Source organism: Anomaloglossus baeobatrachus, chromosome 1, assembly GCF_048569485.1.
Source record: "Anomaloglossus baeobatrachus isolate aAnoBae1 chromosome 1, aAnoBae1.hap1, whole genome shotgun sequence".
NCBI lineage: Eukaryota > Metazoa > Chordata > Amphibia > Anura > Aromobatidae > Anomaloglossus > Anomaloglossus baeobatrachus.
The window spans coordinates 896,837,890-896,861,666 of record NC_134353.1 but is presented as its reverse complement, the minus strand read 5'-3'; the positions used below and the strand labels follow the sequence as shown (position 1 = coordinate 896,861,666).

General features: G+C 47.6%; 1 protein-coding gene across 1 annotated transcript; it reads right to left on the bottom strand.

The window, feature by feature from the left end:
• Nucleotides 1–5,562: 5,562 nt before the first annotated feature.
• LOC142256427 (protein huluwa-like) lies at nucleotides 5,563–22,826 on the bottom strand. Its single transcript, XM_075328140.1, has 4 exons — nucleotides 22,764–22,826; nucleotides 14,830–15,564; nucleotides 9,711–9,906; nucleotides 5,563–5,735 (listed from the first exon to the last, which is right to left on the bottom strand). Exons 1-4 carry the CDS (start codon nucleotides 22,824–22,826, stop codon nucleotides 5,563–5,565), a joined length of 1,167 nt encoding a protein of 388 aa, XP_075184255.1.
• Between the last annotated feature and the right edge of the window lie 951 nt (nucleotides 22,827–23,777).

The window sequence follows — 23,777 nt, the reverse complement described above, 5'->3', positions numbered from 1 at the left end:
AAAACTGAACTGACGCGTTTTGAAAATACGTAGAACAGTGTGGAGTCGAGATATTTTTATTGTTGTCTCCACTGTAAATGTAAAAATTACCCTTGCATGTGTCACACTCATACCTATACACAGGGTCTTGAAAAATTATTCATACCCCGTGAACTTTAAGAGGGGAGCTCGTCAGAGTTGATGGGAAAATGGAAGATCCTGCTCTGGAGAGGCTTTTCTTCAGCAGGGGCAGGGAAGTTGGTCACAGTTGATGGACAGATGGATGGAGCTAAATATAGAGCAATCCTGGAGGAAAACCTGTTAGAGGCTGCAAAAGACTTGAGAATGGGGCATAGATTCACCTTTCAGCAGCACAATGACTAAACATCCTGCCAGAGTTGCAATGGATGGTTTAGATCAGGGGTCGGGAACCTTTTTGGCTGAGAGAACCATGAACGTTACATATTATAAAATGTAATTCCATGAGAGACATACTCACCAGGGGGGAGCAGCGGTGGTGGAGCTGATCAGAAGGTCCCAGGAGGCAGGGTAGGCGATGCTGCAGGCACGGTAGAGGGGGTGTCACGGCTCAAGAGGGTCAGTGTGCGGAGGGTCGGCGATACTCCTGAGGACTTCTGGAGTCATGGTGGCAGGCGCCATTGAGCTGCTGGTGAGCTACTTTGAATCTACCGCAGTTGACGAGCTTAACTTCAAGAAAATGGCCACGGCACATGTGCAGATCGACACAATAGACTTCAAGAAAATAGCCGCTGAGCTCTATCTGTGCACGCGCCGCCTCTGCGGCCATTTTTTTTAAGTCGATCTCGTCAACTGCGGGAGATTCAAAGCAGCTCACAGTCTGCCAGCTACTGTGGGCTCGCCGCTGCAACACCCCACGAGCCTGTATTGCTGACTCTGCACCACCACTGCCGTCCCGGTATGCCATATGAGGTTTGTAGGACGCACCCCTATTTTTCCCCCAGATTTGGAGGAAAAAAAAGTGCGTCTTACAAACCGGAAAATATGGTAATTTTTTTTTTTTTTTTTTATTAAAGATTTGACTGTGAGCCAGATGCGGCCATCAAAAGAGCCACATCTGGTTCATCAGCCATAGGTTCCCGAGCCCTGCTTTAGATGAAAGCATATTCATGTGTATGACGGTCCAGTCACAGTCCAGACCAAAATCCCATTGAAAATCTGTGACAAGAACTGAAAATTGCTGTTCACAGACATCTCCATCCAATCTTGCTGAGCTAGAGCTCATGGACGGCAAAAATTTCAACCTCCAGATGTGGAAAGCTGGTGAAGACATTCCCCTTAAGACTGGCCGCAGTAACTGCAGCAAAAGATGATCCTACAAAGTATTGACTCGGGGGGGGGTTGAATACAAATGCACATCACAATTTTCAGATTTCTATTTTTAAAATATTTACATTTTCCTTTACACTTGCTACTTTTTGTGGTATAGCACACACAATTCCAATAAAATACATTTTGTTTTTTGGGTGTAATGTGAAAACTTATCCAAATATTCGCAGGGTAGAAATAATTTTTCAAAGTTCTGTAAATGTATCCACAGTTTATATGACCCACCATAAATTCACAAATACTTCTCATTATTGCCATTCATGGCAGCTCTGGCTCATTGTAATTCCAGCTGTTGGCCACAAGAAGTCAGTGTTGTATCATACTGGCTCATTGCTTTAGACCGGGGCTTTAAGAGGTGGTCACGATACATGTTACTCATGAAGAAATCTCTGATGGCCCCCGTGTGCCCCTTTGAATGTTATAATTTCCTGATTCTCCTCACTATAAGCCTCATGTACTCACTTATAGAGTACTTATAAGGGGGCACTCCGGACATAACATTGTAATGCCCCTTCAGATCCTCATTAAATTTTGTATTCATTAAATGTGTGTATGTGCATGTGTAGCATCCAGGGATATGGGGTACTCTGTTCCGGGCAGTGTACATCTTGGGAATGTCACAGTGGTGGCCGTTACCCGGTTTTGTGCCCTGGGCCCTTTTTGTAATGGGGATATTTACAGGGGATTGGTGAATAAAGTCATTTCTGACGCCACTTGCGGTGTTGCGGCTAAGTGTAGGGAGCCGCGGCTGCAGAATGTCTCTACTGGGGCTGATGGTATTAGCAGCTAGTATAGTAATCCCTCCGCAAGTAGGGTGCCCAAGCGGGTGCATGGTGCGGTGGGCGTCGGAAGAAGGAGTCCAGACAGATATTCAGTGCAACTGGTTTACTCACTTTAGATGTTAACTGGTTGCTTGAGGCAAGCTGGTTTCGCCTCCAGGTCACCTTCGTCCCAGTGCCTGTCTGGTTCTCTGGTATCTTCTTCCCCTGCACCTCTCTGGTAAGTGGGTCCCCGTGGTATAGAACACTGGGGGTTCCCGGTCTGTGGTTTGTCCACTTCTGTCCGCCTGACGGTAGCGTGAACCCTGTGGGGTTGGAGTCTCTGGTCCTGTCCCCGGCTCTCTCTTTGCTACTGAGTCTTCGGATTCTTTAGGGTCAGCGAGGTCCTTGATGGTCCCCTTGCTGTGCAGGTGTTAACAGGTCGGCTTGAAGCTCTTTCCTGTCCTAGGGTCCTGTATCCCGTCGGTGCGTAGTTCCGGGAATACTCCACTAGCAACTACTTCTCCTGAGTACCAGGTCACCGTTAACCCAAGTCAGGACGTTGCTCAGTCACACCTTCACACTTCACTGTCAACTCACACACTGACTATTCTCCACAATCTTCCCCTCCCACCTGGTCAACTAGTGGACTGGAGTGGCTCCACCTCTAGGCGGCCAGCCATGGTCCCACCCTAGCTGGGTACCATTGTATGGGGGAATGTTGGGGAAAACTGGGATTACCTGGATTTTTGTTGGTACCGACAATGGGGTTCTGAGTCCCAAAGGGGGTTGGCCCTGCATCCTTGTGGGGATGCAGAACCTTGTAGCACCCTGATGGTCTTAGGGGCGCTACACATGTAATGTAGTGTGGGTGTGTATTAATATACTCACCTATCGTTGTTTTCTCCGGTGTCCAGCGCCGGTCTCCTTCTCTCGGTAACGTCACCATGCTCCAGACATTCACCTCTGGGACATGCAGAGCAGCCTTTTAGCCTCGGGAGGGGGGGGTCCATATACAATTCTTGCACAGGGGCCCTTTGCTCTCAGTGTCCGCCCCTGGTTGGTGATATTATACCATTTCCAGTTCTAATGCCTTAGATTTGGGTCACGTCCTATTTAAACTGGTGTTGGGTCATAGAAATAATTAATGGAAAGAAAAGTTTGTAAATGAGCAAAAAAAAGAAAAAGGAATATTTGGATTCTTTAATAAATAAAAGTACAAATAAAAACAATCATTTTCGCTGTGCGTGGCAGCGGTCAGCAACAAACAATACTGATAAATGTACAAAACAAAAGCAAAAGCGACAGAACAGCGAGACCTACAGGACAGAGTTACAATTTTATCATGAGTCTGGGTCACACACAAATTGGGGACTGAAACAGAATTTTGTTTAAACCCCAAAAAGTAAAACATTATGGCAGACATACACCTGTGGGCAACGTTTGGTCATTCATATACAGAATTAATCTCCCTAAATAAAATAAAAAATAAAATTGGATCTCTGTTTTAATATTACAGTCTGTATTCTAACTCAGAGCTGCAATCACATTTCGAAAGGCTTCAGAGCTGAAATCTCAAAGCTTATTCTGTATTCTGGTTTATTTACACTCCGGGGAGTGTCGTCTTCTTTTCACCAATCGCTGTACACTAATGTGAGGTAGAGGGGGGGAAAAAAGGCCCCCCTCTATCTAAGCTGTTAGGGTGGCAGCAAGCTTGCTGACTGTTTCCAGCCACAACCAATACCTTATGTGCTGAATATAGTTTGGTAAATATTGCAGACTGTAGAGACTGCCCTGGCCGGCTGGCCCTAGGCGGAGGCTGGCCCTAGGCGGAGACTGCCCTGGCCGGCTGGCCCTAGGCGGACACTGCCCTGGCCGGCTGGCCCTAGGCGGACACTGCCCTGGCCGGATGGCCCTAGGCGGGACACTGCCCTGGCCGGATGGCCCTAGGCGGAGACTGCCCTGGCCGGCTGGCCCTAGGCGGAGACTGCCCTGGCCGGCTGGCCCTAGGCGGAGACTGCCCTGGCCGGCTGGCCCTAGGCGGAGACTGCCCTGGCCGGCTGGCCCTAGGCGGAGACTGCCCTGGCCGGCTGGCCCTAGGCGGAGACTGCCCTGGCCGGCTGGCCCTAGGCGGAGACTGCCCTGGCCGGCTGGCCCTAGGCGGAGACTGCCCTGGCCGGCTGGCCCTAGGCGGAGACTGCCCTGGCCGGCTGGCCCTAGGCGGAGACTGCCCTGGCCGGCTGGCCCTAGGCGGAGACTGCCCTGGCCGGCTGGCCCTAGGCGGAGACTGCCCTGGTCGGCTGGCCCTAGGCGGAGACTGCCCTGGCCGGCTGGCCCTAGGCGGAGACTGCCCTGGCCGGCTGGCCCTAGGCGGAGACTGCCCTGGCCGGCTGGCCCTAGGCGGAGACTGCCCTGGCCTGCCAGTTTAGATGCCTATGGTGTTTTATCCACTCTTCCAGATTCTATACTGACATTTCCATGTAAAAGTGACAGACTACACAACACGATAACATTAAAAACGGACACGGAGGGCAGCCATGCCAGGCTGGTCTCAATTATTTTTGTCCTGGATTATGGGTTTAACCCTTTCAGGAGATGGCGCCGCTGCTTGCCACATATAAAAAGATCATTTTTCTTCCTCATGATCATAAAAATATTTTTTGCTTAATAAATAATACAAATTAATATAAAAAAAAATGTCTGAACACGATAGACCCAGACAAGAATTCCGCAGACTGGGGTGATGGGAGTGATGGGAAATGTCAGGGAGTTGGGTGAAAGGTTAATAGGAAATAATAGAAATGGCCTCTTGCGTCACCTGAAAGGGGCGCTGTGTACTCGGGGAGTAGGAAAATATGGGCAAAATGTGAAATAAAGAGGACAGGGTCCTATAGACTAGACATAGAATACTGGGGTACGGTCGAGATTTCTGTGTGTGGGTGGTATCAGGAGGGGGCACTGGAAGAATACGGGAGTGAAGGACACTATTCATATATAATCAAAAAGATGGGCACTTGTGGGCAAAATGGGTGACAGGTCAACAAAAAGGCATATATAACAAACAAACAGGGGAGGCCCTAGTGTATAATGGGGTGCAGCATAGTATAAAGTAATAAAAATAGGGGGCTGGTGGAATGGTGGAAATGTGTGAATTTAGGGGGCAAAAACATGTGATAACAGGTATATTCCAGAGGTACAGGGCAGCATTCTATGTACTCACATGTGGGCGGTGGTATGTGAAGTAGTTATGTGAAATTAGGGGGGGGGGGGGGGGTTTGGGGACTCTTTGATAATGGAGAGGGATCCAATGAGTGAGATCCAAGGTAGAGCAAAGGTGCAGTTTTGGGGTGCAGGGTAATTGGCATAATCTGTGGAGATGACTTTTTTTGGGTGGAAGGATAGTGGGGGGGGGGGGGGGGTGCAGATCTGCGTAGTCCTCACATTGGTGTCCAGTCACTTATACCCAGTATTGCTTACTGCAGATGGCTGGGAGCTGGTGGTTCTGAAATGTTTCTCTACGGAGCCGGTTCTTCCTCATATAACAGGGGTCGTAGTAATCCCAATCCATCCCTGAGGCCCAGGACTGGGAGCAGGAGTCGCTGTCTGAGGATAAGATGTGCAGAGAGATACCTGCGGAGGAGACAGGAGGAGATTACTCATGACCATCTGAGGGACTCATTTTCTATGTAGGAGATGGGCAGATGATGGCTCCAAGACCACAATCCCATGTGACTAGGCTCCTTTCTTTTACATTACCATTGTACTACAAGTGCATCTCAATAAATTAGAATATCATCAAGAAGTTAATTTATTTCAGTAATTCAAAAAACAAACACATTATATAGAGTAATTATGTGGCGCCGCTGAGGCTTCAGTCGCCAAAGAATACTCCACCTCACCAGAGGTGCAGCATTCATCCCGGGCACGGAGGAGGTCATTGCCGCTAAACCACCACAATCCACAGTTAGATGCCCTCGCACTGGGACTGGGCTAGGGTACAGACATTGGAGGGTGGCCATCACTAATGTAGTGGATCCTCCTCACTAGTTCAGGAACCCATGGGTGGGGGGGGGGGCGCTAGACACACACAGACAGTTTGGCAAAGACATGGGACGAGTGAGATGTAGGAGAACACGGCCGCTAAGGGGAGAACTGCGCCATTGCTCCCTCAACACCGAGCGCATATCCCTAGGCTGGTGGGCACTTCACTTCCGTCAGCAGAATCTGCCGAGCAGAGGATTTCAAGTCTTCTGGCACACCTAAAGCGTTCGGGGCACAGTAGCATATAGCGCCAGGAGTCGTGACCAAAGGACGGCACCAACTACGGACTCGCGCTGCCTGCTATACGGGACAGGAACGGGGTCCATTCAAGAACTCAGATCCCCGCATGGCTTCAGGCCGCAGGGACTCACACCACACAGCGCGTAGAGGAAGGACTCACAGATAGAAACACCAGTTCTGGCCTCTGAACTATCCGGGATTGGCTGGGGCCCATTACAGCAGAGTTCGGCAGTCCAAAGGCGGTGACATATCAGTGAGTAAAGAACTTAAACTGCAACCACTGTGTCGTCTAATCCTTCCCACGCCCCTTTATTAGAGTGGACTACTACTCCCAACCTCCTTGTGTGCCTGGGCTCTACCTGTGGAGAGCTGTACCAACATAGCTGCCCTACAATCTGCCCTCAGGGAGAACATCTTGCAGCGGTGGATCCCATATTATAGCCGCACACCACAGGTGGCATTATGAAAAACTACCATCTCCTCCATAGATTGACACCGCCGGGGTCACGGAACCGGGCCTAGCTGCTGTGACATCCCATTCCCTGTAATGATTAACCCCCCAGGCCCCGTGGGCACGTCAACTACAGAGTGATCTATTTCAAGTGTTTATTCTTGTTAATGTTGGTGATTATGGCTTACAGTCAATGAAAACCCAAAAGTCATTATCTCAGAAAATTAGAATAATTACCACAAAACACCTGCAAAGGCTTCCTAAGCGTTTAACATGGTCCCTTAGTCTGGATCAGTAGGCGACACAATCATGGGGAACACTGCTGACTTGACAGATGTCCAGAAGGCAGTCATTGACACACTCCAAAAAGGAGGGTAAGCCACAAAAGGTCATTGCTAAAGACACTGGCTGTTCACAGAGTGCTGTATCCAAGCATATTAATGGAAAGTTGAGTGGAAGGAAAAAGTGTGGTTAAAAAAAAAAAAAAAAAAGGTGCATAAGCAACCGGGATAACGGCAGCCTTAATAGGATTGTTAAGAAAAGGCCATTCACATATTTGTGGGAGATTCACAAGGAGTGGACTGCTGCTGGAGTCAGTGCTTCAAGAGCCACCACACACAGACGTATCCAGAACATGGGCTACAACTGTCACATTCCTTGTGTCAAGCCACTCGACCAATAGACAACGCCAGAAACGTCTTACCTGGGACAAGGAGAAAAAGAACTGGACTGTTGCTCAGTGGTCCAAGGTGTTGTTTTCAGATGAAAGTAAATTTTGCATTTCATTTGGAAATCGCGGTCCCAGAGTCTGGAGGAAGAGTGGAGAGGACACAATCCAAGCTGTTTGAGGTGTAGTGTGAAGTCTCCACAATCAGTGATGGTTTGGGGAGCCATGTCATCTGCTGGGGTAGCTCCACTGTGTTTTATCAACAAAGTCAGCGCAGCTGTCTACCAGGACATTTTAGAGCACTTCATGCTTCCCTCTGCCGACAAGCTTTCTGGAGATGGAAATTTAATTTTCCAGCAGGACTTGGTACCTGTCCACACTGCCAAAAGTACCAATACCTGGTTTACTAACCACAGTATCACTGGGCTTGATTGGCCAGCAAACTCATCTGACCTAAACCCCATAGAGAATCTATGGGGTATTGTCAAAAGGAAAATGAGACACCAGACCCAACAATGCAGACAAGCTGAAGGCTGCTATCAAAGCAACCTGGGCTTCCATAACACCTCAGCAGTGCCACAGGCTGATCGCCTCCATGCCACGCCGCATTGATGTTGAGTAATTCATGCAAAAGGAGCCCTGACCAAGTATTGAGGCATTTACTGTACAGACTTTTCAGTAGGCACCAACATTTCTGAGTGTAAAATCATTTTTTTCAGTTGGTCTTATAATATTCTAATTTTCTGAGATAATGACCTTTTGAGTTTACATTGGCTGTAAGCCATAATCATCAACATTAACAGAAATAAACACTTGAAATAGATCCCTCTGTGTGTAATTGTGCCACCCGTGCAGCGGTCGAACCGCTCTGATCTGGGGGTCTGCTGTGGCTCGAAAGTCTCCGGACCCGGGGGCTTGCGGCCACTTCCAAAAATAAAAAAGGGGCCATTTACAGGGGAGTGATAGTTCGTGATGCCACCCGTGGTGTGTGGTAAGGGGAGTACTGCCGCTGCCGATGGGAGTACCCGGGGGAGATGAAGTGGGGCAGCCAGATGGAGTTTCCCTCCATGGGTAGGTGAGGCCCTGGGACTCTGGATGGATGGGTGCAGGGGAGCGCAGGGCTACGTGGTAGCAAGGGATGACCATGTCCTCTCTCAGACAGAGTTGGTGATGAAAAGCAGACTCTGAAAACAAGGTAAACCAAGTCTCTGGGTGCCGCTGCCCTGTTGAGGGGAGCCCGTCCGGGTATCCGTCCCCTATAGTACTGCGTGATTGTCCGGAGCCTGCCTCCGTGCACAAATTTAGAAGTGTTCAGTTGGCCCGTAGGCATAAAGCTGCCCGGGGCCCGCTCCCTACTATTGGTAGAAGAGCTCTGCTCTCAAGGGCTCACGCTTGGGATTTCAATGGCTGCTTGGGTTAGAAAGCAGAATCCCCCTCATTGCGCTAGTGCCCCTGATCTCTGAGCTTCGTGGGGACAGTCCATAAAGTCACTATCACAGGTTTATTGCCGGGTTGCCTGAAGCTACTCCCCGACCTAGGGTTCAGTACCCCACCGTGCTTTCGGTCTCGGACCGGCTATTGAACTCGAGCTGCTGACCGTCAAGACTATGTCCAGGCACCCAGTCCCAATATCCCACGACCGTGTCTCCAACTCCTCCGGGCCCAGATCATCGTCTGCAACCCAACCTTTTACTCAGCTTCCCTGGGAGCTCCAACCCCCAGTTTCCTCTCCCTTGGTGAGCTACTACTCCCCTTCCTCTCACTTTGCTCTCCTGGAGCAGACTCTCTTGTCCCCTCCCACCAGTCTGCCTGATCCCTAGGTTGGCGGCCCTATTCCAGCTCAGCAGCCCACTGGTGTGTCTGACAGGGTGGGGTGTGAAGTGTGATTGGGATTTTGGATGCTGATGGAGGCAGTACTATAGGTTGGAGGGGTTGAGTCCTGCACTAAGAATAAAGAGCGTGCAGTACCCTGTGACGACCTGACTAGTCCAGGGGCGTCACATAATGACTCTATATAATATATAAGAATAGATCACTCTGTATGTAATGACTCTATATAATATATACTGTAGGTTTCCCTTTTTGAATTGAATTACTGAAATAAATTAACTTTTTGATGATATTTTAATTTATTGAGATGCACCTGTATATACTGTCCCATCATGTCTAATGGGTCTAAGGACTTGGCGTCTGTGGATGCACTCACCTGCACTGACCCCAAAGTCAGTATCCAGCCCTGGACCCGGGAAGCTGCTGTTGGCTGAAAATCGAGTTGGTGTGTCATCCGGGGGGATGCGGCTGGCATTGTCAAAGAGTGCAGACCCCACAGGATTCAAGGATGCTCTGGCAGCTTTCCTCTGAGTACTGGTCTTATGGCAGAACTTCACTTTTGGAGTCATTAGCTGAAGAGAAGACGGCAAAATATACAAGACTACAATTCTAGACATACATAACAAAGTTCTATTACATTCCATACCTATAACTCCCAACATCATCATAAGACAAGCATGTACTGGAAAATGACTATTGGATATGATCGTAGATCGCCAGTGGCATAACTACAGTCTGATGGGCCCCGATGCAGAGTTTGTGCCTGGGTCCCCATCCTGGGCCACTTCTTGGTAAATATGTCCCCATCCTGGTAAATATGTCCACATCATTGCCCCATCCTGGTATGACCCCATCATGGCTATATCCTGGTATATATGGCCCCATCCAGGTATTTACTGTATATCCCCATCATGGTATATCTTCCCATCATTGACCCATCCTAGTGTATGCCCGCCATCATGCCTATATCCTGGTATATATGGTCCTATCCTGGTATATGTCCCCATCCTGATGTATGACCCTGATCATGGATATAGCCTGGTATATATGGCCCCAATATGGCCCCATCCTGGTATATAGACTCCCTTAATGGCCCATCTTGGCATATATGGCCCCATCCTGGTATATAGAACTCCATCCTGGTATATAGCCCCCTCATCTTAGTATATAGCCCCAAGATCGCTATTAGGACCCATTAAATGCCGTTCTACCTATCCGTTTGTGTTACCTCAAAATCAGGAGTTTGTCATATACTCCATACATAGTCCACACTACAACCCGCAACATGACCCAGCTACTGCTAGACTTGACCATAATGCTATTACATCCATAGAATACTACAATTCCCAATATGACCCAATCAAAATGCTCTTCTATTGTGCTATATGCAAAAAGCACTACAACGCCCAGGAAGAAATTACCATAACAGACTGCCAAGACATCATCATCAAATATATATATATATATATATATATATATATATATATATTATATATATATATATACACATATACATATACATATACATACACACACAGTGCCTGCAAGTAGTATTCAACCCCCTGCAGATTTAGCAGGTTTACACATTCGGAATTAACTTGGCATTGTGACATTTGGACTGTAGATCAGCCTGGAAGTGTGAAATGCACTGCAGCAAAAAAGAATGTTATTTCTTTTTTTTTTTTTTTTTTTTTTAAATTGTGAAAAGTTTATTCAGCGTGTCATTTATTATTCAACCCCTCAAACCACCAGAATTCTGTTTGGTTCCCCTAAAGTATTAAGAAGTATTTCAGGCACAAAGAACAATGAGCTTCACATGTTTGGATTAATTATCTCTTTTTCCAGCCTTTTCTGACTAATTAAGACCCTCCCAAACTTGTGAACAGCACTCATACTTGGTCAACATGGGAAAGACAAAGGAGCATTCCAAGGCCATCAGAGACAAGATCGTGGAGGGTCACAAGGCTGGCAAGGTGTACAAAACCCTTTCCAAGGAGTTGGGCCTACCTGTCTCCACTGTTGGGAGCATCATCCGGAAGTGGAAGGCTTATGGAACTACTGTTAGCCTTCCACGGCCTGGACAGCCTTTGAAAGTTTCCACCTGTGCCGAGGCCAGGCTTGTCCGAAGAGTCAAGGCTAACCCAAGGACAACAAGGAAGGAGCTCCGGGAAGATCTCATGGCAGTGGGGAGATTTGTTTCAGTCAATACCATAAGTAACGTACTCCACCGCAATGGTCTCCGTTCCAGACGAGCCCGTAAGGTACCTTTACTTTCAAAGCGTTATGTCAAGGCTCGTCTACAGTTTGCTCATGATCACTTGGAGGACTCTGAGACAGACTGGTTCAAGGTTCTCTGGTCTGATGAGACCAAGATCGAGATCTTTGGTGCCAACCACACACGTGACGTTTGGAGACTGGATGGCACTGCATACGACCCCAAGAATACCATCCATACAGTCAAGCATGGTGGTGGCAGCATCATGCTGTGGGGCTGTTTCTCAGCCAAGGGGCCTGGCCATCTGGTCCGCATCCATGGGAAGATGGATAGCACGGCCTACCTGGAGATTTTGGCAAAGAACCTCCGCTCCTCCATCAAGGATCTTAAGATGGGTCGTCATTTCATCTTCCGACAAGACAACGACCCAAAGCACACAGCCAAGAAAACCAAGGCCTGGTTCAAGACAGAAAAAAATCAAGGTGTTGCAGTGGCCTAGTCAGTCTCCTAACCTTAACCCAATTGAAAACTTGTGGAAGGAGCTCAAGATTAAAGTCCACATGAGACACCCAAAGAACCTAGATAACTTGGAGAAGATCTGCATGGAGGAGTGGGCCAAGATAACCCCAGAGACCTGTGCCGGCCTGATCAGGTCTTATAAAAGACGATTATTAGCTGTAATTGCAAACAAGGGTTATTCCACAAAATATTAAACCTAGGGGTTGAATAATAATTGACCCACACTTATGTTGAAAATTTATTAAAATTTAACTGAGCAACATAACTTGTTGGTTTGTAAGATTTATGCATCTGTTAATAAATCCTGCTCTTGTTTGAAGTTTGCAGGCTCTAACTTATTTGCATCTTATCAAACCTGCTAAATCTGCAGGGGGTTGAAGACTACTTGTAGGCACTGTAATTATAATATTATATTATATATATAAAAAATTACCGGTAGATAGATATTAGACTACTACCTGAGCACCACACTTGGCCATAATTTAATACTATTATACTGTATATGTAGAACACTGACCCACACAAACATGCTTACCCCACAAATAGAAAGTATTTAAGGCCAGATTCATCTTTTTGCAGGGGTTTTTTATATATATATATATATATATATATATATATATATATATATATATATATATATATATATATATATATATATATATATATATATATATATATAAAGAAAACGTTTCTTTTTTACTTTTGTTGTTTTGTGCCGAATTCAGCAAAATGGCGCACGATTCATGGATTTTATGTAATCTTTTTTCGTGCCTTTAAACCTGTCTTGTGATCTTTTAGCACAAAGAGTGGCATGTTTTGTAAAAGGTTTTTAAAATGCAACTTTTTAACTGGCGCGCATAAAATGACTCGGGGGATGGGGGGACTGCAGCAGCTTTGCATCAAATTTTGCAACGTTTATTTAAAAATTTCCATTTTACAAAACGGTCTAAGGCTATGTGCGCACGTTGCGCACAGTCACTGCAGAAATTTCTGCAGGGATCTGAAGAGCACATGTGCGCTTTAAATCGCTGCAGAAATGTCCATAGTGAAAAAAAAAAAAGCCGATTCCATGCGCTCTGACTGCAGCTCCTCCCATAGACAGAGCAGGGGCTGCCGGCAAAGCGCATGTCACTTCTTAGAACGCAGTAGCCGAAGCGCTGCGCTCTAAAACGCCACGTGCGCATGGCCCCTGCACAATCTCCATAGACTGTGCAGGGGACGCAGGACGCATGCAGTTACGCTGTGCTACAAAGCGCAGCGTAACTGCATGAATTACGCACACGTGCGCACATAGCCTAAGGCTGTGTTCACACTAGAAAAAGGATTTTTCGCAAGAAGTTTCTTGAGTCTGAAACATTACCACACTTGCTGTCAAAAAACGCACCAATACCAGACCGAAAACCACATGCGGTTTTACCGCGGGTTTGTGCGTTTTTTTACCATTATCTATGGCAAAAACCGCAGGGACCTGCAGAAAAGAAGTCACATGCTCTATCTTTTTCTCAAGAAATTCTACAGAAAGAATTTGAGGGGGGAAAAAAAAAAAAAAAAAAAAAAAAAAAAAAAAAAAAAAAAAAAAAAAAAATCGCAGTGTGCGTACAGCTATTTTTTTTCCTTAGGTTTTGCTGGGGAATGTCTGCAGAAAGATTACAACCATTTTCTGCAGAAAGTTCTTCATCAAAAACGTGGGTAAAACCGCAGTGTGTGAACAAGGTCTAAGGCCATGTCCACACGCTGCAGTTTGTTAACAATAAAACTGCACCTTCTGGCAGAAAAACGGAAAAAAAAAAAAATTCTCATGCATTTTTTCCATGCTTTTTTAGTGAAATCAATGGCTGGAAGGACTAATAATAAATGCAGATCAAAAACACACAAAGAATTGATATGCTGCAGTTTTTTTGTCGACCCAAAACTGCAGGCAAAAAAAAAAAGCAAAGTGCGCACAGCATTCCTAAATTCTCAAAGACTTTGCTGAGAGAAGGAAAGACATGCAGTTTTCGGCAAAAGAAGCGGCTGAAATGCAGCATGCGCACAGGGCCTAAGGCTATGTGCGCACGCTGCATTTTTGCACGTTTTTTGGGTGCAGTTTTGGTCTCAAAACTGCATGAATTTCCTTCCCCAGCAAAGTCTATGAGATTTAATTTTTGCTATCCGCACGGTGCAGTTTTTTTTGCTGCGTTTTTGTGGTTACCACAAAGATGCAACATGTCAATTTTATTTGCCGTTTCTTTCTTCGTTTTTCACTCATTGACTGTAATGGAGAAAAACGCATCAAAAAACGCACAAAAACACATGCTTTTTATGCATTTTTTTGGGGCCAAAAATGCTGCATCTTTATGGTCAGAAAAACCGCAGCGTACGCACATAGCCTTAACGCAACAATGGCGTACAAATCTGAACATGAACTTATCAGTAAAGACAACTTGAAAGAAAAAAAAAAAAAAAGGAGCAAATTGTTTAATAAATTTGTACAAAGTCACTACTTTAGAAGTATTTGTGGCAAGAAACTGGTGGAAATGCAGTGATGAATTGAGGTTATAATCTTGTGTCTCTTTCAGTTCTATCGGCTTTTCAGGACAGTTTGTCATCTGTTACTAGACTGCATTCTACTGATTAGCCTGCAGGTTAAAGCATGGTGGATTTAAATTCCTAGCAGTTGACAAATAAAATATTTCTACAGAGGTGGCAGGTGATGTTGGGTTAATACCATTCTTGTGTTCACATTTGCATTAGATTTTGTGATTATCAGTGTCTTACTCACCCCTGAGGCCATTTGCGGAGCGGCGGGTGTGTTGGGTGGAACGGCATTCTGCTCAGTTTCTTGCTCGCTGTATGATATTATGTCACCTCCATCATCTTCAACTTCGTTCCAGCTTACCCCTCTGACCGGTGACAAGGCGCTCGATCTAGGGGAGCCACGGGGTATGGACATGGGCATGGACATGGCGCGTGGTGGGCACAGACAGTAGGGTCTCACTGGCGTCTCGTTCTGCTTATAACACCATTCTCTAGTTGACTGGAGACTATCGCGGGGTGTGTGGACGCCTTCACCAAGAGCCAACGTAGCCTCCAAACCTTGACTGACGACCCCATAGTAGCTGTCACATGTGGGCTTCTCTGGCCAGCCGGGCCTGGTATTTTGTCCTTTCGGCTTGTTGCTCCTCGATACCCCTCCTCGCCTCTGGCCCCTATGTTCCGGAGACAGGACAGGAAGGCGATGGAATAGCAAAAAGCAATTAATGAGGAACAAAAAAACTACACATGGAAGAAGGATAAAAACCAGGAGCATCAGAGACGGCTGCAAAACCAATTTAGCCTCTACAAATGGAGCTTCCTGGGCCATCGGTTTACCCCCAATTAAGGGGGGCAAAGAGGGAGCCACCAATGCCATGGCATTAACAGAGTCTAGTATATTTGGAATAGGATAAGGGGGAGGGGAGAGTGGCAGCTCAATAGTGGGAACCAGGAGCAGTGATCGCAAATCAGGATGGGTGGACTACTTCAACAATACTCTCAAAATTGTGGGAAAACTACATTTCCAAGCATGCCCTGACAAGCCTACAACATGGTAAGGGGTTGTAGTTACACCACAACCAGAAAGACTTGTAGACCATGGATCAACTAGTCAATGACAAAAACAACTTTTCAACCATCCTCATTGACCAAAGCACAACAGTCATATAACTCTACAAGTATGGCATGTAAATAAGGGGTTAATGAGATGCATCAATCAATTGTTCTGGTGTCGGCCCACAGGTAACACCTGGACAACAGTGAGTGGAGCGAGGAGGGGTAATAAGATAAATCTAATGCTTAAAGGGAATCTATCACCAGGTTTTTGCTCCCATATCTGAGAGCAGCATAATGTAGAGACAGAGATCCTGATTCTAGCGATACATCACTTACTGAGCTATTTGCTGTCATTTTGATAAAATCACTGTTTTCTGTGCTGCAGAACTAGGAGTTATACAGAGCTCATGATTATGCTGGACTACCTGCAGCATGCCAAGTAGTCTTGTAATGATAATCTACTGCTAATTAAACAGTGATTTTATCAAAACTACACTAAGCAGCCCACTAAGTGACACATCACTGGAATCAGGGTCTCTTTTTCTTTCATCATGCTGCTCTCAGATTAGGTGGCAAAAACCTGGTGCAGATTCCCTTCAATGGAGATCAACTGATAACAATGATCAGGATATTACGATAAGGCTATGTGTCCACAGTAGAATGTTGCTGCGGATTTTTCTGCATGAAAATCCGCAACTTTCCCGGCAAATCCGCACCTTTTCAAAGGTGCGGATTTGCCGCGGATTTACCGCGAATTTTGGTGCGGATTTTTTTTTTCCCCAATTCTATAGCCAAAATCCGGAACAAAATCCGCAACAATAATTGACATGTTGCAGATTTTTCCGGATCAAAATCCGCGGCAAATCCGCCGCGGAAAAATCCGCAGCATGGACACAGCATTTTCAAAATGCCATTGAAATGGATGGGAAGTGCCGCTGCTGCAGATTTTCGGAAAATCCGCGGCTTTTCCGCGAGAAATCCGCGGCAAAATCCGTGCATTTTCCGCAGCGTGGGCACATAGCCTTAAAGAAGGGCAATAATGCAGGGGACTGGCAGCTATTAAAAAGTGGCTCTTGGGGTATGTTCACACAGAGAATTTTGAGCAGATCCTTTAACATGAAAATATTCTGTGTGAATGTACCTGGGCTATAGAGTTATGAAAAGAATCTTTACTTATGTCCTTCTAAAAAAATGTTTTCAAATACTCTACAAATTTATATTTTTAAAATGTTGCCACAGAAAAAAAGGTAAAGGTGTGTTCACACTGAGATTTTTGAGTTTTTGGAGCAGAAGCTGAGCAGACTTTCCAAAAACTCATATCTCATAAAAAAACGCCCTCAGTGTGATCTTACCTTTGGCTATGTGCGCATGATGAGTATTTGGTGCAGAAATTTCTGCACCATTTCTGCATCTCTTGGCTGGAAAACTGCAACACAACAAAAGTGATTTGCTGAGTTTTTTTATGCGTTTTTTTTTTGCATGTGTTTTTCATTGTTTTCAATGGTGAAAAATGCTGACAGAATTGACATGCTGCAGATTATTTTCTGTACCAAATCTGCAAGGAAAAAAACCTCAATAAGGGCATTACACTTCAGGTTTCTCATTGACTTTGCTGGCATAAAGATTAGTTTGCAGTTTTGTGACAAATCTGCACTAAAAAAAGCATCAAAGAAAGCAATTAAAACACACTCTATGCCCACAATGAGTTTTTGACGATTCTTCTTTTTAACTCTGCATAGCCTGACTTTATTATGTGCAGATTTTCCTCATAGACTTGCATTAGATGTGGAAAAACCACAGGTAAATAAGCATATGCTTTCTTTAGTGTGTGTCTGCATTGGAAATGCACTAAAAACGCCTGTCATCCGCACATGATGAAATTTTGTCAAAGCCAAATACCAGTAAGTATCAAAATACCTGCTGATTTTCCGCATCTAATGATATTCTATGGGTGAAAATCTGCACATGAAACTGAGCATACCCGCAAGAGAAATTGACATGTAGCGGATTGGAAACTCGCACCGCAGGTCAGTTTACAGCGAGTAAAAAAAAAAAGCGCAGAGGGCGGGAGACTTCTATAACTTCCATCCACTCTACATGATCTGTAAGGTCGAGTGCCCACGCTGTGTAGTTTTGACGCGTATTTTCAGAAATCTGCAGCTAAATCTGCATGTCCATTGTGAAGCCAACAAAGTCTATGAGAATTCACAAGTGCTGTGCCCATGTTGCTTATTTTTCCCTTGCGTATTTGGTGCAGATTTGGTGCAGAAAAAATGAAATCTGCACCAAATACGCAAGGGAAAAATACTCAATGTGGGAACAGCACTTCTGAATTCTCATAGACTTTGCTGGCTTCACAATGGACATGCAGATTTTGCTGCAGATTTCTGAAAATCTGCGTCAAAATACACAGGGCGGGCATAGGGCCTAAGGCTGTGTGCACACATTGCAGAAATTTCTGCACTAAATCTGCATCTCATTTTGCCTGCTTTTTTAATGAGTTTTTTATGCATTTTTTTTATTGCTTTCAATTGTGAAAATGCAGCCAAAAACCACAAAAAGAATTGACATGCTGCAGATTGTGTACACAGCATTTCAGTATTATCATTGACTTTGTTGGCGTAAGGATTCCCTTGCAGATTTGTGAAAGTCTGCAATAAAAAAAAACGCAACATGTGCACACAGTCTAAGACGCTGTGTAACTTAGAAAATTTACAGAGCATTAAAAACTCAACAAAAACTCCTCGCACGCACACAAAGGGAACCTGTCATCAGGAAGTTACACCACTAACTAATACCATGGGTATAAAAGCACATTAATGCTGGCAGCCACAATACCTAAGGGATATCAGAATAGAATATATCATTTTTTTCCCATACAACAAAAAAATTGATGAAACACTGATTGCAAAGATTGAAACACCGACGAAAATCTTATCCAAAACAGTGATGAAAATTGGTCAATCTTTTTGTGCACCAGAAAAATTACCGACATTTCAATGAGGCCTAAAAATACTAAAGACCTGTGTATTAGGGTATGTGCACACGCTGCAGATTTGGTGCAGAAATTTTCTTCATCAAATCTGCACATTCAGAAAAACGCATGCATTTTTGGCACTTTTTCAACAGCAAAAAACACACCAACAATTGACATACTGAAGATTTTTTGTGCACCGAATCTACAAGAAAATAATAGCAACGTGTGCGCAGCACTTCAGAAATCTCATAAACTTTGCAGGTTTCAGGATAGGCATGGAGATTTTGGCGCAAATTTATAAAAAAAAAATGCAATAAAGAAAAATGCATCAAAATTTGCATAAAAAATGCACTGTGTGCACATAGCCTTAAAGAGATCTTCAGCTACATTCCCATGGATGCATTTACTAGCAAACTCTGGAAGCTGAGCACCTAATGTGATACCTGTAGCAGTAAATATCGCTGCATATGTGGCGCCCCTGAGGCTTCGGTCCCAAGATCGGTGCACGTAGACATTGGAGAAGAGTCCCAGGACACCGGCTGGTCCAGAATTCTCCGCCCCCCAATGAATGCTATCCCTTTGTTTCTGAATAATGTTCTGATTTGATGGACAACTGGGCCACTGGACTATGGGTGGCCGGAACTTTGCTTGTATATAGTTGCACCTGTTGTGCACCCTACCAAAATTTAGAAGAAACCAAGGTCCCCCTTTTTCAATGGGGATGTCTGCCAAACGGAAGCAATGCATTGACCAGTAACACAATGGACTTCGTTGTTGCATACTCCTCACCATGTCTGACTGAAAATGTTTTAAGTATTTTGTACTTGAAAAGATTTTCTAATGCTAAAAGTTTTTGATATTGGTGACCAGTGATTGATAATAATCTGTTGATATGTTGAAACATTGAACCGTACAGAGTTATAATGTTGAAACATTTTAAGCAATAATGCCTCCCATAAAGGGAAGATTGTTTGTTTTATATGTTTCTGCATAACAAAAACTGCGGTGTGCCATTGTTATTTTATGGCAGCCCAGGAGTGCTGCGATTTGCTGTGGGGGTATGTGGCGCCCCTGAGGCTTCGGTCGCCATCGGTTATTCCACCTCGCTTGAGGTGTGGTACTCATCCCTGGTTCGGAGGAGGTCTGTACCGGTTCCACATCCATCCATTTCATACATACAGAAGGTAGCCCTCCCCAATAGAGACCGGGCTAGGGTCGGATATTAAGGTTGCCATCCAATTACTGGGGCAGCCAGCCACTAGCAACAGGGACTCAAGGGAGGAGCAAACACCAGGGGGGAGTTAGGAGCACAGACACAAAAAGAGAGTTGGCTTGGGGAAGCTGACAGTGGAGGAGCTGGCTCAATGGTAGCTCCTGTGGGACGTAGGAGAAACATGGTTGCTGAGGGAAGAGCTTAATTGCTCCCTTGGAACCGGCGCAGTTCAGGGTGCAGAGCCCTAGGGTGGTGCATACTTTAGGTTGCGCCACTAGAATCTGCCTGACAGGAGGATTACATATTCTGGCCACCACAAGAATCCGGAGGACATTAGCAATATAGAGCCCGGAGTCGTGATCACGGTCAGGCCCCAAAAGGACTTGCGCTGCCTGCACACGGGACAGGAACCTTAACACCGAACAGGGGTCCCCAAGCACTTCAGGTCACAGGGATCCATACTAAAAAGTGCAAGAAGGAAGGGCCCACAGACAACCACACCGGTTCTGACCTCCGAAGAATCCGGGATTGGCTGAAGCCCATCACGGCGGAGACTGGTACCTCCGGGCAGCCCACAGACAGTGAGTAAAGACCCTGAACCGCACCTACTGTGTCAGACATTCATTGCTGTTGTGACGCCCTGGCCGGGCCAGGTAGTCACAAATAGGGCCCCGCATTACACCTGTCCCTCATAGGTAACATACCCCCTCAGGGCTTGATGGACACACCAGGGGGTGGAACCAGGCGGTTGGAAGACGCCCACCAAGGAGTTCAGACAGCCTGAGGCGGGAAAGTAGCCGGAGAAGGTTGAGAGTTCAAGTGGGAGAGGTGTGTGGGCTGGAGCTGTATGCAGCTCCAGCAGAGGAGAGAAAACCCAATTTGAGCAGGTGCCAGGATAAGAGCCCTGGTACCTTTGGCTAGGAGGCAGACGGTGGTCTCCGTCTGCAGGAGCCGGAAAGACGACTCAGAAGAACCGAGGTGGACCGGGACAGGGTTGTAGCCCGCCGGTACCAACCCGGGGAACTGACTCGGAAACCGGAGCACAAAGGGGGATACTCAGACCCTGAAGCTAGGTCCAGAAGCTACTGGGGGCTAGCTAATTAACTGATTGCAGCCAGGACTAGAGGTCCTGTCCCACCCAAAGTCCCGACTGAAGACAACAGCCTAACGAGGGGGATCAGCGGCCACCGCTACGGCTCAGAGATCCCACGGGCCAGCGTCTGCGGGCAAAGGGCTCCTTAGGCAACAACAAGCCGGGAGTGGATTCCTGAAGTTGCAAGCACAGACAGTCCACCATCCAACACAGGTGCGGGAGAAAGACAGAGACCACCAGCCGGGTGGGGGACCAGACTGCAGCCGTCTGCGGGCACCGACCACCATCACCTTTGTTTACCAGAGACTCGTGTGTTTACTAATAGTGAGTAAATCAGCACCCTCCGGTCGCCCAGTGTCCTGCACCGCCAAACACCCCCAACAAGTCCTGGGGACACCATCCCTGCCCACGGAGGGGTTAACAACTTGCTGCCAAACATCTCCCCCGGGTGCCCCGTAACTGCAGCGGTGGTGTCCACCTTCACCACATCCCGTGGGGGGCGTCACGAACTTAACACGGCTCCGGCCGTACATCTACGTCCCAAACCACAACCCCCCTTTCAGTTGAAGTGACCGCGAGACCCCCGGGTCCGGAGACCCTCGAGCCACCCACTGAAGGTCCGGATCCGAGCGGCTCGGGTGCCGAACACGGGGCGGTACACCTCAACTTCTGTCACGAACAGGATATATACCCATCCACTTACCTTGTGAAAGTGTGCCTTGTATTGAAGTCAGCGATGATCAGTTGTAAGATTTTCAGAATCCGCCATCTTGTTGGCGCAAAAATTCCCGCCCAGGGTCTCCTTCCCCGAGAAAGGGCGCGAAGTTGAAGCCCCGCCCCCTGGAAACACGGCCAAAAAGCAAAGCCGGAAGTCGAAAAACTAAACTTACCGGCCAGCTAGAGGAGGGTCGAGAAAAGACCAAGGTGGGGCGGGTGAAAATTCTGCAGCATGTGACCGAGCAGATAAAGGGCAGGGACTCCAGGACCCTGCCACCCTTCTGGTTCTTGGACCCGGAGAGAGCACCATGGCCGACCCGTCCAGCAAGCCCGGAGTGCCGGAGCTTGTGCCCGGAACAGTGGCATGGGTGGAAGCCCAAACTGTGCGGATGTGTCGCCGGATCCAGGCGCAGGATCGCTTTATAATGGAGCGGTGGATGGCAGAGATGGAGGAGCTGGCTGTGGCCGTGCGGGCACGCGAAGTGGAGGCAACCTTAGAGGAGCGGGTAAGCGACCCACGCCCCTATGTTCCCGAGGGACCGGCCGATCAGGCTGAGGGACCCGGTCTGCCCCTGCCCTCTATATTGCCTCCCTTGCCGTCCATACCGGTTGCTGCTGACCCCCCGCTCGGTCCGCTGCCATCAACACCGGCAGCGGAGTCCGTTCCACCGGCCCGTGAGGAAGTCGCCGACAGCCAGCCCGTTACCGCCCCGGCACCAACACCAGCTCCGAAAAAGATCAGCCTCCGGAGGGTGCCCTGTCCCTCAGAGGACCCATCGGTCCCGGAAGAGGTCGCGCCCCGGATAACAGAGGCCCTGGCAATTCAACCAGCCAAGATGGAAGTGGCTGCTGACCGGAAGTTCGCCCAGCGGGCAAAGCTGGCCGCTCCCAAAACCCAGGCCTCGGCTGAGGCACCGCGGAGTTGCCACTGTCAGGCAGCTGGACAGGCCGCGACACTGCGGGGTTCCCTAGTGCAGAGAGTGTCGGTCGTAGCCGATACGGGGTAACTCGACCCCCGCGCAGAGTGAGCAGGAGCAGACAGATGCTCCATACTGGGAGCGGCAGCTGGGCCGGGAGATCGCCGCCCGCAAGAAAAGAAAAGCGGAGGTGCTGGCCCGGTCCTACTCTGAGAAGGACCACCTCCGCAACGCCACCTTTCGGGTGAGGGGCCCGACACACGAAGGCCATGTCCGGCACTTCAACCCCCAAAGAGAATGGGGGTTCATCTTCGAGCCGGGCCTGGATGTGGAGATCTTCGTGTCCCGGAGGGACGTCTACCCACACCTCCCGATTGGCCATCCTGACCGGGACCTGGAACCTGGGGAATTGGTCACCTACACCCGGCACTGTGGGGAGAGGGGGTGGTTTGCCTTGGATGTAAGAAGAAGGGTAACCATGGGCACTCAGCTGCACGTCCGCCCCTCTCCGTCACTCTCCAGCCCTGAAGAAGATTCAGAGTGTTAAGTGGTAGCGGTTTCCGGCTACCCTCTTGCCCGTCTCCATTGGGACCTTGTTGATGTTTCCGATGTTTTAAAGTTTTATACAAAAAGACAAGGCCGAGAACTTGCTGGCCAACCCAAAAACTTTTGGGCCTTGTAAATAGCCCTAGACCCCACGGAGGGGTTAACAACGTGCTGCTAAATATCTCCCCTGTGCGCCCCGTAACTGCAGCTGTGGTGTCCACCTTCACCACATCCCGTGGGTTGCGTCACAAACTTAACGCGGCTCCGGCCGTACATCTACGTCCCCAAACCACAACCCCCCTTTCAGTTGAAGTGACTGCGAGACCCCCGGGTCCGGAGACCCTCGAGCCACCCACTGAAGGTCCGGATCCGAGCGGCTAGTGTGCCGAGCACGGGGCGGTACACTGTCGCCGTCGCCCCGCGCTTGGCGCCAATGGCCACTACTACCTCCATCATCCTCCCTGGGACCTAGCTTCACCTACGGGAAGCTGAATCATACTAGCTGCGACACCATCTGCCCCAGAGGTCAGCGACGGCTAATCCCTGGCCGCATACCGCAGGTGGCGTCACAAGACAACTACTACTCCCAACATCCTCATCTCATCATCTATCTCCTTTTTTATTGGACACCTCGGGGCCACGAAATCGGGTAGGCCACCACGACATCCCTTCTCCA